This window comes from Melospiza georgiana, chromosome 9, assembly GCF_028018845.1.
Source record: "Melospiza georgiana isolate bMelGeo1 chromosome 9, bMelGeo1.pri, whole genome shotgun sequence".
Taxonomy (NCBI): domain Eukaryota; kingdom Metazoa; phylum Chordata; class Aves; order Passeriformes; family Passerellidae; genus Melospiza; species Melospiza georgiana.
In genome coordinates, this window is record NC_080438.1 from 31,710,331 (window position 1) to 31,723,724 (window position 13,394).

The 13,394-nt window shown below is 47.2% G+C and overlaps 2 protein-coding genes across 6 annotated transcripts; one reads left to right on the plus strand and one right to left on the minus strand.

The window, feature by feature from the left end:
• Positions 1-940: 940 nt before the first annotated feature.
• CRYZ (crystallin zeta) lies at positions 941-8,072 on the minus strand. Of its 3 annotated transcripts, none has more exons than XM_058030647.1 (9): positions 8,008-8,072; positions 6,896-7,023; positions 6,412-6,564; positions 5,031-5,194; positions 4,334-4,385; positions 3,029-3,178; positions 2,532-2,633; positions 2,331-2,426; positions 941-2,069 (listed from the first exon to the last, which is right to left on the minus strand). In XM_058030647.1, exons 2-9 carry the CDS (start codon positions 7,004-7,006, stop codon positions 1,908-1,910), a joined length of 990 nt encoding a protein of 329 aa, XP_057886630.1. In that variant the 5' UTR covers positions 7,007-7,023; positions 8,008-8,072; the 3' UTR covers positions 941-1,907. The 3 variants fall into 3 exon arrangements, with proteins under 3 accessions (XP_057886630.1, XP_057886631.1, XP_057886632.1); XM_058030648.1 differs by having other exon boundaries at positions 6,896-7,020; positions 8,008-8,040; XM_058030649.1 differs by lacking the exon at positions 8,008-8,072 and adding an exon at positions 7,254-7,280.
• Positions 8,073-8,134: 62 nt separating this feature from the next.
• Positions 8,135-11,907, plus strand: TYW3 (tRNA-yW synthesizing protein 3 homolog). Of its 3 annotated transcripts, none has more exons than XM_058030650.1 (6): positions 8,135-8,293; positions 9,104-9,184; positions 9,913-10,011; positions 10,809-10,880; positions 11,147-11,280; positions 11,468-11,907. In XM_058030650.1, exons 1-6 carry the CDS (start codon positions 8,135-8,137, stop codon positions 11,670-11,672), a joined length of 750 nt encoding a protein of 249 aa, XP_057886633.1. In that variant the 3' UTR covers positions 11,673-11,907. The 3 variants fall into 3 exon arrangements, with proteins under 3 accessions (XP_057886633.1, XP_057886634.1, XP_057886635.1); XM_058030651.1 differs by having other exon boundaries at positions 8,208-8,293; positions 9,028-9,184; XM_058030652.1 differs by lacking the exon at positions 8,135-8,293 and adding an exon at positions 8,522-8,578 and having other exon boundaries at positions 9,028-9,184.
• Positions 11,908-13,394: the final 1,487 nt, after the last annotated feature.

Below are 13,394 nucleotides of genomic sequence, written 5' to 3' on the forward strand. Positions count from 1 at the left end.
GAGAGCGAAACCAAAGACTCTCCAGGATGACATCTCCTAGATTGGTGGCTTGCACAAATCAGACATACCTCATTAGTTCTATCCACAGTACTTCTTCCAAAATTAAAAAAAAAAAAATCCTTCAATTTATACAATACATTGGAAATTGACAGAAGAATAAACGTTATACGATATTGCCAACAAGTCAGTCCGAGTCCTCTGCGCTGTTCTGCCAGGCCACCTTTGATAATGTGCTAACACAGAACTGCTCTGACACCTTCTGGTGACAAACTCCACTACAACCTCGGCCCTTGGGACAGCAACGGTGAGGGCAGACCGGAGACTTGCTCTGAATTTCTCCTCTGAACATCATCCAGGATGCAGTGGCAGCACTAAGCAAGAAAGGAGCCACTGCAAACCATCAGCCTCTCATTCATGTCATGGACCCCTACTAAATTGACTGAATTAAAAATATTATTTGAATACAGAATGTAGGAGAAAGGTATATACTTTTTATGCACATCTCCAAAATCTATGTCATTAACCATTACTTTTAACCTCTGTTTAGTACTTTGATATTAAGAGATGTTTTACTTTCTCTAACAGTTGTCAAGAGGAATAGCAGGTTCCCAACTGACACCACTGCTCAGGCCACATTCTGCTTGAGACAGCAGGAACAGTCAGCACCTTTCACCTGGATAATCAGCAGACACTAGCTACACACCACTTGCACCAGGTGAATCACTTAAATCTTCACAAAAAACCACAGCTCCCTACTGCTGTGGGAAGTGCTAGGAACAAGGAATCCAGCTCCAGTGCCCTGGGGCAGCCCAGAGGGAGGAAGGAGCCCACTGCACCTTGGCAGACAGTCCCACAGCTGAGCTGGCTCGTCCTTCTCTCCCCAGGCAGCTTGCTGAAACCACTCGCTGAAACACTAAATGGAAATTATTAACTCTAGAGACATTCCCCCACCTTCCTGGCAACACCACCTGTTTGCAATGGACTGAAGGTTTATGAGAACAAGACACAATGAAATGACCCCGGGGTCATGGCAAAGTGACCCCACATGGACACCTGCACACAGCCCCAGTGTGAGGCTGTGCCCTGCCCACTTCAGCAGCTGGAGTTTCAGGAATTTCACAGGAACTCTCCTGCCACAAAGCCATGCAGCCTCCACTCTCCCCTCCGCTCTCAGGGCAGCCAGGGATCCAGGAGACTTTTATTAAAGCTCATGGGAAGAACTGAAATCTTCACACTCAGCCATTCACCATCCAGAAATGAGCTGCTTTGGTCATGATTGTCATTTCCAAAGAGGCGAATCCCAGGATGCAGCTCCAGAGTGACAGTCCCTCTGGATGGCCAGGATGCTGTCACCTCAGCCTCAGAGGCACAGACAAGAACAACTGCCTCGGCTCCAAACAGTTCCCGTTTGAGAGATTCTGCCCATCTTTTCAGCTGGAAAGTAAACTATTTTGTCAGTAAAAGCTTTAATTTCAAGTAAATTACGTGACAAAATTTGAGTACAAAATTTCAGTACACACTTTGTGGCTAAAAGAATTTACAATTTGTATTAACACACATAGTGAGTTGTTTACTTTTGTGTATCTGTCAAAAGCATCTTCATTCTGTTACCTACAGTGGCCTTCACATGTTCCATGATACCAAACCCTACCATTCCCTGCAGCACAAAGTACGCCAGCAGAGAAAATTTATTATTGCCACATCAATCAAAAAAGCTACCAAAATTACATTACAGTAAATGCAACTCTGCTTATTACAAAAAGAAAATGTTAGCTAATTCATCTAAGTGAGCATTTTCTGCTACTGTCAAACATGATCAAAGGTATGTTTATAACATACATTCAGTGAACCATGTAAGCAAAGGTGCAGGTAGAACAGCTACAAAATAAATGGAAAAGGGTGCTCCTTTATAGAAGGAGCACCATCTTCCCTCGGGCACCACTGCTACAAATAATGTCTTCATGGGCCTTGGCTACTTTCTCCAGGGGATATTCCAAGCCCACAACTGGTTTCAGCCAGCCAGCTTCTATGCCATCAAGGACTGCTGTGGCACATTCACGCCTTTCCTCCTGCATGCAACAAACACAGTGTTTATGACAAGGTCTTGGCATTTCAGAATACTATTGGCAATTTATGCAATAATTAAAGCAAATTCCACAACCTGAAAATATTTTATGATGTTCTGAGATTGAATCAAAACATAAAGGAATGAACTAACAAGTTTGTTACAGTGAAATTATTCTTTCATTCTTCCAAATAATTTTAACTGTAAATAGAAGGGTGCTGGAACAAGTCAATAAAGCATACTTAGAAACAGAAATGCTTCTCACCTCAGTTGCAAGAAACAGACTCACTCCAATAATGCTGGACTCCTTGCTCATTGTGTCTCTTGGGTTTATCTCGACGCGTCCCCTGCAGCCCACGACCTGCCCAGAGGAGTCAGAGCTGCTCAGCGTGATGCTGAACGCACAAAGTCAGTGACACAAGCACCCATCAGCACCTCCCTGCCCAGGACACAAACACACACTCACCAGCACCCTCCCTGCACGGGACAGCAGCTGCAAGTCCACATCCAGGTTGACATTGGAGAGCATTTCTATGATGATGTCCACTCCTCCCGGCCCTGTGCACGCCTGTGCAGGACACAGGATGGTACTTCAGTGCTTGGTACCATCTTTAATTTTAAACACTACAGAAAGTATCCACTTTACAGCTCATTGTTTAAATTTTCAATGCAGCCTTTGTGCTGCAGCTGACAGCAAATGAGCTGATTTGTAGCACGTTTTGCTGTGCTAACTTGTGATGTGATCCCACACTAGAATTTGCTGAATGTAGGAAGTTCTAAATGCCACAGCCTGTGAGGAAAGCTCAGCTCTTCCAGCCCAAGAAAGTTTTTCCTTGTGTAGAAATGGAAAAAGTAGTACACTATTGATCTACATAAATCTATTTTAAAGTCTTCTGCAAACAACTGTTCACAAGTTGTTAAGAACAACACTACCTGCATTCCTGAGTCCAGACACAGGCCTACCTTAATTTTCTCTGTATAATCCGGGTCTCTGTGATTAAAGGCTTGGTGAGCGCCGTTTCTCAGGACCACATTCATGCCCTCCTCAGTCCCTGCTGTGCCCAAAACCTTCAAACCACAAGCTCTGGCAATCTGACATGCTGCTAGTCCCACCTCAAGGGAGAAAAAAAAAAACAAAAGAGAAATTATTTTACCTCTTTCTTAGCATTTTAAATAGTCTACCAGCAACTTGGAACTTCCCCATTTAAAAAGCTAGTCTGGTAAAGTGTTTTTTAGCCAATAATTTGGATCCCAAAGACAGCCAAATACTCTTTAAAAAATAAAAGATATTTACCAAGGCATGGTAAATTTTTGAGGTTTTTTAATAGCTATCAACATTTGACACACATAGATGTAGAATGCCGAGTATCTGTCAAACCTGAGCCCAATATTTCTTAGACAAATCGAAGGAAATTCTTCTCTTCACAGAATCACCTGCTATTAATACCAGCATTACACATTGCAAAGAAAATCTGCAGGCACAAATTTTACTAACACTACTTTAGAAAGTGAATTCTCAATGTCTCCTACCAGCTTTGCACTCCAGTAAAAATAGAAGCACTACATTTAGTTTATGAAAATTTAAAAAAGGATTTACGATGCTAAATGCCATTCTAGTATCTCAGAATAAGATATGAATTCATCTTTTTGTTGTCTAACAAATAATTAAGGAAACTTGGCCTGTTCACAGAAGCTGTTTGGTGCATCACCAGAAATGAGCAACTACAGAGTGTGGGAGATAAACTAAAATGTTGAGTCATAAAGATCTAAAGTAAATTTGTCAAGAAAACCCAAAGAAAACTAGAAGTGCAATTTCATGTAGTATTCAGTTGCAGGTTTATATGTTCCAGCACCTTTCCTTGTGCAGCCAGCTGTTGGCTCGTGGGTAAAAACATGAGAATGCAAACAGAAATGCACAGTTACCCTGCACCAGTGACTTATTCTCAGAGGACTGAGAACAATTTGTACATATTGGAAAATTAGAGGTTTCTGCTATCAGCAGTAAAGCTTCCAGAGCAACCACCACCCGCAGCAAACACCTGTTCAGGATGTGACCCTCTGACTGGGAACTCACACCAGCACTCGTGCAGTCTCAGTTATTGGGAATAACGGGGTTTTTCTGAGAAAGTGTACCCTAGAGTGTCTGAAATAAAAACCTAATCTGCTAATCTATTGACACAAATATGACCATAACTCCCACCCCAGGAAGAAGCAGATGCAGGGACAGAGAGCAGCGCTCTCTACCCCTTGCCCCCTTGGAATACTCACCCCCCCACTGGCACCATGAACCAGCACGCTTTCCCCTGCTTTGGCACAGCCTCTAGGAGAAGAACACAAGAAATGCTGGCACTGTGACTGAGCACGGGGCTGCAGATACTGACATCAAATCTCATTGTTCACACATGGGGCTGCAGATACTGACACCAAATCTCATTGTTCACACAGCACTGCTTCCAGTTTATATTCAAATTATATTCCAATTTATGGCTAAACAGATATCATAAGCCTTTTTGGGAAAACAAGGAGGCGAAATAAATCCTGTGACTGATGACTTGAAGCAACGTGCAGCCAGCAGCCAGTGAGAGCCTGGTACTGAGCTTCAGTTCAGGACTTTGGCCTGCCACAGGAAGGCAGTGGTTCTGCTCCACAGCACCCGTCTGCTTACTGAGGAAATTAGAACTATTGCTCTTTTTCTTCCCCAGCCAAAATACCAGTGAGTACTGAGAGGGAGTCACATATTTTATTCCATGAAGCCTTTCCTGGTAGGTTCTCTCAAGAAAAAAGGCTCAGCAGGAAAACACAGTCACAAGCTGCTAGATCACAATTATTTGACAATTCCATCAGCGTAATGTTTTTAAACATCTCCCACTCACCAACCTCCCCCTTTTATAGGGCAGTGCAAACATGAACTTTGGCATTGTAAATAGCAAAGATTAAAGTGCACAAGCACATTTTGGTGCCTTACTTCTGGAAAAGGGCCCGGTAGGCAGTGAAGTAGGGCACTCCGAGCGCGGCTCCCTGCCTGAAGTCCAGTTTGTCTGGCAAAGGAAAGACTCTGCTGGCTGCAGCCACTGCATACTCTGCATATCCTCCAGAAAGTGTTTCAAGGGTGAAAACTCTGTCACCTTTCTAGAATGGAGGGAGAGGACACAGAGAAATCAATCATTTCCCTTACTTTTTCCTTCATAAACATTAAGATGAAATTAACAGAGGTTTGGGCTATTTCTAACAGTTCTCCTATCAAAAATAACCAGTTACATTTGTCAAAGAAATTTTTATAAAATCCGATACATACCAGCAATGCAACACAAACTGTATAATTTCTTATACTTAAATCTAAGTATCGTAATTATAACCCCACCCAGCAGTGTAACACACAAACTTACTGCCTCATTAATATGAACCTTAATGAACTTTGACTGAAGTCAGGAATTTCATGCACAGATTCCAAATGAAAAACCTGAAAAGCTTTTACAAACACAAAAGAAACATTTCTAAATTATTTAAATGTGGAAATATTTTTCCCCTCAATATACCCTAAGACATCTCTCTCTCATTCAAGCCAAGAGCATCACAATTGTCAGAGGAAGCAAAAAGCCACACATAGCAGATATAGCAAGCTGTTAGTAAGAAAATATGAAAAATGATTATACTTCTCTCTTGATAACCCTGTCTCTCAGATCTCCCAAAATTGTTACATAAATTCCAAATCAGGAAATTCCAGCCCAATTTTACCTACAGTTTTTATGTTGGTTTGGGACCAAATGTCTAATGACTTAAATAGGAGAACCAATTTAAAAACTAAATTGGCCTCCTAGATATCTTTCTTAGCAAACTGATATTTGCCTTCTCCTGTCCCGAGACTTTCCCACTGAGAAATCCAAATAAAATTACTAGACAGGAGTAATAGGGTATTTGAACAATTTTAGTAACAAATAACAGAATTTATGGAGCTTTATAAGTAAGCAGTTTCCATTTCTCAAATACTTCACAGGAAAATTTTTAGTTCTGCCTGAAATTACTACACCCAGCAAGAAGCTTCCAATCTCAACTTTTTCTGCAACGCCAGAAAAATAGCTCCAAACCCCAACTTTTGTACACCAAATATCAGTGCTTTGAGCAGACAGAGTGCAGTGCCTCGAGAGAGAGCCCCGAGCTTCAGGAGGGCACAGCATTCCTCACAGCCCCCCCAGCAGACTGGTTTGCCAGTGCTTGTACAGTCCATGGAGGGTTTCCCCCTTGAAGAGATTAGGTGATTATAAGCAACAAAACCAGGTACAGTGTCACAGCAGTCAGCCACAGAGGACCCATGAAGGAATGGTGAATATACTCCGGTGTGTAAATACCTTGAATGCAGTCACGTGTTCCCCAACACCTTCAACCACCCCAGCCACATCCGAGCCAGGAGTGTAGGGCAAAGCTGGTTTCCTGGCATAGGTCCCAGAGCGAATGTATGTCTCAACAGGATTGACCCCACAGGCATGGACTTTAATTAATACCTAAAAGAAAAGACACTTCTTAAGCAATAACTAAAATGATTTAGCCCTTGAATTCACAGCATGGTGCTGTAGCATTTTTACTGAATTCTCAAACAGCCTCTGTAACAACCCAGTGTCAAAGTGAAGCTAATTTCAGGGAAATCTTGATGTGGAAGCCCACAGCAGAGTAAAGAGCCCACATCTGTTAAGCATGATATCTCAAGTAATACGAACACACTGACCAAAACTCATGTACTCTAGGTGTAGGGTTTTGGTTGTATCTCTCATTCTGTCCTGCAGGCACTTGTTAACATTCATTATCACTATATTCCTTCACAGAGCTCACATGTACCTGGTTTTCTTTTGGAGCAGGAACTAACACATCTGACTGGAGTTTAAGCACTTCAGGGCCACCAAATTCAAACACTCGGACCGCTCTCATCACACTCCTGCCGGCTGCCATGGCGACCAGGGGACCTGCTAAAAGACACAGTGAGACCCCTGGTACCTGTGCAGGTCACGGGCAGCCTGAGCCACCTGCCCTGCGGACACCGCCTGGAGCACGGCACACACCGCGGGGCCGAAGGGCGACCGATCCTGTGAGAACCAACCGAACTGGAGGGGAGGCAGCGGGGCAAGGGAAGGCCCTGGGCTGCTCCGGGCCCTGCCACAAACACACCTGTACCGCCAGACCCCGCCTACAAGCACACCTTTAGCGTCAGGCCCCGCATACACACACACCTGTAGCGTCAGGCCCCGCCCATAAACACACCTGTAGCGTCAGGCCCCGCCCACAAACACACCTGTAGCGTCAGGCCCCGCCTACAAACACACCTGCACCGCCGGGCCCCGCCACAAACACACCTGTACCATCAGGCCCCGCCTACAAACACACCTGTAGCGCCGGGCCCCGCCTACAAACACACCTGTACCGCCCGGCCCCGCCCACAAACACACCTGCACCGCCAGGCCCCGCCACAAACACACCTGCACCGCCGGGCCCCGCCCACAAACATACCTGTAGCGTCAGGCCCCCGCCCTCAAACACACCTGTACCGTCAGGCCCCGCCTACAAACACACCTGTAGCGCCGGGCCCCGCCTACAAACACACCTGTACCGCCCGGCCCCGCCCACAAACACACCTGTAGCGTCAGGCCCCGCCCACAAACACACCTCTGCCGTCAGGCCCCGCCCACAAACACACCTCTGCCGCCAGGCCCCGCCCACACAGACGCCTCGCCGCCAGACCCCCCTCTCGATCCGCCTCGCGGTCAGGTCGTGCCCCGGAAGCGCTCCTTGCGATCCGGCCCCGCCCCCTCGGGCCGCCTCGTACAGCCGTCGCCCCCGTGTAGCCCGGCCGTGTCCCCGTGGCTGTGGAGCCTGACACGGGTAGCGCAGAGCCGCTGCCTTCTCGTCCCGTCTCCCCGGACGAGCGCCCGGGAGCCCCCGCGCCCACCGCCTACCTGCGCAGCGCCGCTGCCGCGCGGCGGAACGCAGAGGAGGGCGGGGCCGTACACCACCGGCCCCGCCCCGCCGCGCCGCCCGACCGCGCGCCGAGGTTTGTCCGCCGTGGGACGCCGTCCCCCCGCGATGGCGGCATTCGCGCGGCGCAAGGCGCAGCGGCTCGCGCGGCCGGACCCCAGCCGGAAGCGCGCGCTGGACGCGCGAGCCGCGGAGCTCGCGCGGCTGCTGAACGCGCGCGAGAGCTTCTGCACCACGAGCTCGTGCGACGGGAGGGTGATGGTGACGGTGCGTGAGGGACGGGAACGGCCGGGGGATGGTGACGGTGGGTGAGGGACGGGAATGGTGACGATGGGTGAGGGACGGGAACGGCAGGGGGATGGTGACGGTTCGTGAGGGACGGGAACGGCACGGGGATGGTCACGATGGGTGAGGGACGGGAACGGCCGGGGGATGGTCACGGTGGGTGAGGGACGGGAACGGCAGGGGGATGGTGACGGTGCGTGAGGGACGGGAACGGCACGGGGATGGTGACGGTGCGTGAGGGACGGGAACGGCCGGGGGATGGTGACGGTGCGTGAGGGACGGGAACGGCACGGGGATGGTCACGATGGGTGAGGGACCGGGACCGGCAGGGTGATGGTCACGGTGGGTGAGGGACGGGAACGGCACGGGGATGGTGACGGTGGGTGAGGGACGGGAATGGTCACGATGGGTGAGGGACGGGGATGGTCACGGTGCGTGAGGGACGGGACCGGGACCGGCAGGGTGATGGTCACAGTGGGTGAGGGACCGGGACCGGCACGGGGATGGTCACGATGGGTGAGGGACGGGAACGGCGCGGGGATGGTCACGGTGGGTGAGGGACGGGAACGGCACAGGGATGGTGACGATGGGTGAGGGACGGGAACGGCACGGGGATCGTGATGGTGCGTGAGGGACCGGCCGCGTGATCGTGGCAGTGGGTCTGGTCGCGGTGTGATTTGGCTCGTGCTTCAAGGGGCTGCTTCTTTATTTCCAAGGAGCGTTTTTGTAGCAGCACAAGATTAAACCTCACCGAGCTGCCGAGCCACTTTAATGGTTTCTGTCCATCACCAGGACACAGACGGCACGGGCATCCAGAAGAAGAACTGCACGTGGCTCCTGGTAACACATGACCCGTGTGTCAAAGGCGATGTGGTAAGGGCACAGTGAGATACAGCCTTTATTTTTATTCACGGAAATGCTCCAGTTGTCATAGAAAACACATGGTGTCAAAGGGTTTTTATTCCTGCTACTAACATGAATTGATACTTGACTCTCAAAATTAACTTTTCCATAGATGTGTTGCTTAATAAATTCTTCAGGCCTATTTTAAGAGAATGCTTTTAAACTCAGTATCAAATTCTCTGCTCAGTTATAAAGGCAGCTGATATTCCAGAAACTTAGATAATTTCATGCTGTCTGGAGTCATATTTAAAACTCTTGAATTAAAAAATATCTCTTGAGCCCAGCTTGCTGTGCTCGCAGACAGATACCTGAAGGTGGTGTAACAGGGAATCTCTTATATAGCATTGTTAATTTAGTATCATTAAATACCTGAAATTACAAACATCTATAGTGCCGGATTTTTCATTTTTAATATGCTTTCAAAATAATCTACTCTTTGCATATATTGCTTCGTCCCACAAAAGAGGCAGTTGCAAGATCAGCATGTTCTCACTCAATTTGTAGTTCACTTTACCATACATATACATTCTCACACATGCACAGGAGTGTCCTCCAGAATATTTGTTTTCATTAGTATTTGTTCCAGCAAAGCAAAGTTTTCTGAAGTTTCAGGCCAAGGAGAACACAGCAGGGTGTTGTTAACTCTTAGGAGAGGAAGTACTATGATTTTTATGTAAATATTATGGTATATTTTCCAGATGACAGCACTGAAGAAAGCCACTGGGGATGCTGTGTTCAAGTTTGAACCATTTGTTCTTCACGTGCTGTGTCGAGAGCTGCAGGATGCGCAGCTGCTGGTAAAGCCACGTCAAGTGCAATGTGGCATTGTTCTGTTACATTCTTGCCTGCAAAAATAAAAGTATTGGCTCCTGGGTAAGCAGTTGCACTTAGAAACAGTCCCAGGTGTGCTGTGTGTTTAATAATTAGAGTAGTAAAGTAAGCTGGTGAAAAAACACAGCTTTAAACTTGGTGAGTGTTTTATTGTACTTAGAAAGAAAAAAGACTCACCTGCAATTGAGTCCTCAAGCTGAAGCAGACTGCTGCATGAAACGCTGCCTGAGGGGCCTGGGCTGCTCTCACTGGCTGAAGGGGCTGGATTTTAGATGGTGCGTTGCTACCAGCCAGGCTATCTTGGTCCGTTTTCAGTGCACTGAATGATGCCTTTGCCTTCTGCTTTTCCAGCGTGCCTGCGGAGAGCGACGTGTGCTGAGCTGGGCATGTTTTGGGTTTAGTGCAGGAGAGCTGAGGGACTCGGGTAGAGTGCAGCTGCGCTCATCCTTGCGAGGGCGTGGCACGACTGTCTGTGCAGTTCCAGCTCCTTGGCATAAAACAGTTCAGTGCCCAGAGACACATTGCACCCTTCTGCACTGATGGATTCAATTAGGATCCACCGTGGGCCTCTGAAAACCACCCACCAGTTGTGGGTTTGATCTTAAAAAGTATTTTAATGTAACTGTTTTTTAATAACTCTGGGTAGATGATTTGAATATGTTTTTTGCAAAATTGAGATTGTACGTTGCATTGCAAGGCATCCATAAATATTTTTTGCTGTGAAAGTGTACAAGACCTGTTTAACTATTTATTTTTTCTGCAGCATTCAGTGGCTATTGACTCTGGGTTCAGGAACTCTGGTATTACAGTTGGCAGAGGAGGAAAAATCACAATGGTAAGTACTCTGCTACTGTAAGGGATGTAATGAAGTTGTGTTGTTACGTTAACCTTGATTTTTGTACCAGCCAAGACCTGACTGGTGCTTAGGAGCTGTCACAGGGCATGCTATAGCAAAGAAGTAGCTTGCTGCTTTAGGTGACAGCAACTTAAATAATTGTATGGATAAGCAGGTTTTTTGCTATAATGAACTCCCTACATTATTTAAATAACCTTCATAAACTAAAAAACTTTATTCCAGGTAAATCATGTGTGTGTTTTCAGGCTGTGCGGAGCACTCACTGCTTAGAAGTTCCATTGAGCCACAAAGGGAGATTGATGGTCTCTGAAGAATATATTGAATTTCTGGTACATGTAGCCAATCAGAAAATGGAAGAAAACATAAGGAGGATTGACAGGTTTGTAAGAAAATACCAGTTCTGTTCATGACATCTAATTTTTCTTCAGTATTAATGAAAATGTTAGCAACCACTTTTCTCCCCTTGCATGTTTTGATTACATTCTAAAAGCATTCGTTTCTCAGAGTAATTTTCAGATCCTGAGCAAATGTGTAAAGACAGTAACTAGAGAATTGTTTCTGTCTAGATTCCACAAAGGCCTGGAGCTGGCTCTGGAAGCTGCTGTCCCCGCAGACACCTTGTTTCCCGAGGGGCCAGACAAGAGCCACTCTGTGTACGTGCATAGAAGAAAGAGACGGACTGCTCGGGAACAGGCTGGTCCCAGCAGAGAGCTGGAACCCCAGGATGATACTGAAAGCAGTCTTGGTCTGTTGGCTGAAATCATGATATAGACTAAGACATTTGAAAGCAAATGGCGAACTGAAAAAGTTACTGTAATGCTCTTTTTAAGAGATTTATGTTCTCCTGTGCTCCAAGTAGTAATATTCTCATGGACATAGACCAGAAAAAAAGGTAACTAACAGAATAGTGAGCAGGACACAGAGAACAAAGCCATAGAATGTTTTGGGAGTTTTTAAAGTGTACTGTTAAATTAACAAAGTGGTACTCCATCAGTTATCTTAGAAATAACTGGTTTGCTGCAGCTTTTCACTGTGTTCTGTGTGGCAGCATTTCACTTCCAACTTCTGTGTTTTGCAGAGCCAGCTGGCTCTGCAGGTGTCTCCTTCAGGAAGGGGAAGACAGGCATTGAAGACTGAAGACCATCCAGTACATACGGTGGAAATTGCTCAGAAACCTTCCAAAGTAGCGCTGTGTGCACCAGTCTCAGGCCTCGTGTGCGTTTGGGCGGACTGGCTAAAGTATGACTCAGTCCAGGGGCGTGATTTCTAACAGTGCAGAGCTGCTGGCCAGGAGCTGTGTGAACAAAGCTGGAGTCCCACAGCCCGTGGGGCAGCAGGCAGGTGGGGGAGCAGCCCACAGCAGGACAAGGCACAGCAGCTCCTCAGGTGTGGGGACATGGCTTCTGCCGCAGGTGTTACTGCAGCGTTGTTGGCATGCGGGCTTGTGTCAGACCTTCCTCTCCGCTCTGAGGGTCAACTGCCTGTCGGGACTGAACTGAAACTCCAGGCTTCCATCAGCGAAAAGCAGCATCTTCCTCCATGCAGAGGGTCCTCCCAAGCTGCTGCTTTAGCAAAGCCCTGGGGAACCCCTGTTGCCATCCCCACTGCTGGGAGTCCCACTATTCCTGCAGATCCCTCTTCACCACCTGGGGAGCACGTCTTGCACGCAGAGGAGGTAGTTGTTGCTTGTGGATTTCAGGGAGTTTGTTCAGAGTAGTCTGAACCCTCCTCTGCATGTGACATTTCTTAAAATGTCTAGCACTGGTCTGTTGGACATGGCTCAAGGGACTGATGGCACCAGCACCAACCACAAGCAGTGCCCACAGACCCTGTAACAGCCCAAACCCTCACCCTGTGTAACAGCACTACAGTATTTACATTCTGAGAAATAGGTTGTCAGAAACTGATCCCACATTCCTCTGAAAAATGATAAAAAATTCAGGAAGACTTTTTGGCGTCTTAACACAAAAATATTATCCTAACCCCATCCAAGGCTGCAGAGGGTGATGCTGAGGAGGTTTCTGGGACCAGCAACGCCTTCCTCCGTGCACCGCTGCCCTTACACCTTGCCCCATGCTCACCCAAGTTGCACCAGCTCATTTTGAGGTTAATTTTATCAAGCTGTGTTTTATTTCCAGCTGCTGTATGGGATTCTGTTGGGCTGTCAGTGTGGGAATTGAGGCAGCAATTGGGAAGAGCATCCAGAGGCAGCTGGAGGCAGCACCCTTGAAAAGGGGATTCTGGGGCTTATGGCTGCAGGGAAATTCACCAATAAGCAACAAGACTCCTAAAACTGTCAAATCTTTATCATTTGTAAGTGTGCTTAGCCACTTAATTAATCTAAAAGGTATTTTTATACTTGCTCTCACTGTGTTAAATTTTTTTTTAAATTACAGTTTCACTACCTGTGTACTCAGTTTTCCAGGGGACACAGATGGGTTCATTCACTCCAGGAACTGATTGTCATTTCTCACCCTGTAGCATTTCACATCC

What these genes read in the sequence shown, in the direction of transcription:
- CRYZ (XM_058030647.1), bottom strand. Translation starts at nt 7,006, where the DNA reads ATGGCAGCCGGCAGGAGTGTGATGAGAGCGGTCCGAGTGTTTGAATTT. An exon ending in TACCGGGCCCTTTTCCAGAA is followed by an intron (nt 4,386 to 5,030) that starts GTAAGGCACCAA and finishes TTCTTCTCCTAG; the next exon opens with AGGCTGTGCCAAAGCAGGGG. An exon ending in ATTATACAGAGAAAATTAAG is followed by an intron (nt 2,634 to 3,028) that starts GTAGGCCTGTGT and finishes TGTCCTGCACAG; the next exon opens with GCGTGCACAGGGCCGGGAGG.
- TYW3 (XM_058030650.1), top strand. Translation starts at nt 8,135, where the DNA reads ATGGCGGCATTCGCGCGGCGCAAGGCGCAGCGGCTCGCGCGGCCGGAC. An exon ending in CGTGTGTCAAAGGCGATGTG is followed by an intron (nt 9,185 to 9,912) that starts GTAAGGGCACAG and finishes TATATTTTCCAG; the next exon opens with ATGACAGCACTGAAGAAAGC. An exon ending in AACATAAGGAGGATTGACAG is followed by an intron (nt 11,281 to 11,467) that starts GTTTGTAAGAAA and finishes GTTTCTGTCTAG; the next exon opens with ATTCCACAAAGGCCTGGAGC.